The sequence below is a fragment of the Papilio machaon genome, chromosome 26 (genome assembly GCF_912999745.1).
Source record: "Papilio machaon chromosome 26, ilPapMach1.1, whole genome shotgun sequence".
Classification (NCBI taxonomy): Eukaryota; Metazoa; Arthropoda; class Insecta; order Lepidoptera; family Papilionidae; genus Papilio; species Papilio machaon.
In genome coordinates this window covers 1998890-2002131 of record NC_060011.1, presented here as the reverse complement: position 1 = coordinate 2002131, position 3242 = coordinate 1998890, and the positions used below count along the sequence as shown (strand labels likewise).

At 29.7% G+C, this 3242-nt stretch overlaps 1 protein-coding gene across 1 annotated transcript; it reads left to right on the top strand.

Moving 5' to 3' along the window:
- Positions 1-959: 959 nt before the first annotated feature.
- Positions 960-3040, top strand: LOC106718721 (thyroid transcription factor 1-associated protein 26 homolog). Its single transcript, XM_014512882.2, has 2 exons — positions 960-1380; positions 2186-3040. Exon 2 carries the CDS (start codon positions 2203-2205, stop codon positions 2857-2859), a length of 657 nt encoding a protein of 218 aa, XP_014368368.2. The 5' UTR covers positions 960-1380; positions 2186-2202; the 3' UTR covers positions 2860-3040.
- Positions 3041-3242: the final 202 nt, after the last annotated feature.

Sequence of the window (3242 nt, the reverse complement as noted above, 5' to 3'; positions counted from 1 at the left end):
TTTTCAAATAGGTATTTGAAATTCCCGCTTTTTTCGAAAGACTGATAAGTCTATGGGTATGTTCCGATATACACTGCGAGGACTGCACAGTGCTATCACTGTAGAAAAATTCGTTCCGTTATGGACTGCCAGTATACTGCCGCAGTACCCTAGGGAAATATATGACGTCATAAATCGCCGCTATATTCTACTGTGAGCACTGGCGTTTTCGAGGTAAGGTACTCGCAGTACTTTGATCACGTGATCAGTCAAAACCACCCGAGTGCCTCACATCTTATAAACAAAACTACAGTTTAATCAGAAATGTTAAAGTTCTGTAATTAGTTTGGATTAATAAATAAAACAATGGAAGAATTGCAAAAATTAACCTTATTAGACTGTGTTGATAATGAAAAACATATTCTTTTTATGAAAAAGTACTTATTTTTATTACATTATAAATTCAATTTATAATTAATATTAATTAAAATATTTTTAATTTGACAGTACTCCAAAACAGTTTTTTTTTAATGTACTAGAAAACTTGAATACACTCATTTGAATGTCGCGTCAAAAAATGCGGCTGACAGTATACGAGATTGCGTTCCGTTTTAACTCGTAACCAGTATAACTGGCTATAAAGGAACGGCTTCACAGTATACTGAATTGACGTCACACTCTACAGTGGTCGCAGTGCATATCGGAACACACCCTATATAATAGTATAGCATCAAATTTACCAGAGATGGCGACGTAAAGACCGAGTTAATAGACTGGTCCTTTCTTAATTTTTAAAAATATCTTAATATAAAAAAATAATAATAAAGACTAAATCGAATTATTTTTATTGCATTGAACCGAAGAACTGAATTAAAATAGAAGGGTAAAACAATTAAATTTGTAAATGGCAACTTTTTTGCAATTACGTTCCAAGTAACGCTATTGATTTTACATTGAACATCGTTTGAGCATAAAACGCATTGAAAAGCAAAAAAAAAATAATTTTGATTTGGATAATTCATGTTTAGTTCATGGATAAATATTTTTGTTCAAATAAAAATGTAATTTAAAAAATGTCTAAAGAGTGCGCATGCTCCAATTTAGTGATCGAAATAGTGAAAACAAATTTCGTAGAGGGCGCTAGTCCCGCATATCATCTTTCCCACATTCCATCTCTTCTCTTTCTCGCTCCTTTTGTGACATTTTTGCGGAACGTCCATCGTGTTTCCTTGTAAAAATTATTATAAAAAATCACATTAGGGCATGGTCTGTACAATTAAACCTTTAAAAAACCGTGATATAAAATCTATAATCGTGGTAAACTTTTCTTGTGCCAAGTGCAACTAAACTATCAAGATTCCGCCGATAATTCAAAGCCTACCCAGTGGGTGGCTTAATTTGGTAAGTTTTTCTGTACATTACTATTATTTCATTTAAAACATTAAAAGATCATCATTATGTATTAATAATGGTTAAGATGCACATTAATAATACAATATGGTGAGATCATAGATTCCTTAAACGTGTGACAAATCTGAAGGTTGATCTGAACCGTGACATTTTCCTATTAGCGTTATTTAAGTGATATCACTTACTGAGAAGAACGATTCAATTGTTCTATTACACGAGTTGTTCCAGAATATATATATTGCAATCTTCAGATAAGATTCGTGTCGAAATTTACGTCACAGCCAGATTTCATTAGCCACATAATATGTATGTATTTTAACAAGTTATCATCTGTATACATAAGGCAGTTCAAAGTCTACTTAAACAAAATATAACATATTTTACTTATTTATTTAAGTATCATATATACATGGCCATGAAAATATATAACATATGCCCATTTCTTTACACAGATCTTCATTACATTGATAATTATTTATTACAATTTTAAACTAGAGCTGAGATTAGAAAGGTTGTTTTAGTTAATATTCTATAGTGTTATGTTTAAACAATTTACTTATATATAATGTATTTACTTATTAGTATATTTTGTATATGTTTGTTATTTAAGATATAAATGTATATGTTAAAGAAATGAAAAAGCGTGAATCTCACATTTTTTGTACCTTTTTTGTACTTAATTGGAGTTATTCAATGCTAAATTTTAACACTGTTATTATTTTCGTTTTGTTTTTTTTTTGCATGTTTTTTTTCTATTTCCTTTTGTTTTCAAACACGCTTTTTCATTTCATTATAGGTGTGAAGGTTTAAGAAATGGAAAAGAAACAAGACTCATTCTTTCTTCGTGCAAAAAAACCAAAAGGTAACAATAAAAAAGTTGATAAACAAAAAACAAAGCAATTGGAGAAAGATAAAGAGAAAAGACAAAATAAATATGATACTAACCGTCCAGTGATAAAAGATAAAAAAGATGAAAGTGAAAAGAAACCATTTGATAAAAAGGCATATCGTCTTAAGAAATACAGTAAGAAATATAAATTAGAACAATGGGAGGAAAAGAGGAAGAAGAAACTTCTATATGACTATCATAAAAGCATTAAAAATGATCCTTTGCTCGGTTCCTATACTCCAAAATCATTTGATGAAGACACCATTGATTCTAATCCACCAGAAGTTGGTAAATTTGTCAGAAATCCAGATCTCATTGAAAAAGAAAAGACAACAAAATTAGTGCAAAAAACTAAAAAAGACCCATTCCAAAAAGCCAAAGAACATTATGAGAAGATAAAGTTAGAGAAATTAGAGAAGCAGAAATTGTTACAGAAGTCTAAAGAAGAGAAGGCGCAGAAGTTGCAAGAATATAAGAAGAAGAAACAAGAACGGTACAAGAAACTAAGCAAGAAGACGAAAAAAGGACAGCCAGTAATGACTGGCAGATTAGAGATGTTATTGGAGAAAATACAAAAATAAAATAAAATTTACTTTTAACCAACTTTAATAACAATAATAAAATGAAATCATGAATAAAATAATGAGTTTTTATCATAGAAACATGGTCAAAATGCAAAAAAAATAACCCTAATTTGCATTTATCTTACAATCATTTTAAACTGTATTGTAACAGTTAAATGTGATTTTGTCAGCCAAAGATTAAAAAAAAATGTATCCTACAATAAGCTGCACACATCAGTTATCTTCAGGTGAAGGAATGCACTATTCCATACATCTCTCTATCAGCTGTTTCTTTTTTTGTTGTGATTTCACATAACTCTAATATTAATAAGCAGATTAATTGATATTTCTTGTAGCCATTCCAACTTAGCTCTACATTTGTTTAATTTAAACACTAGCTT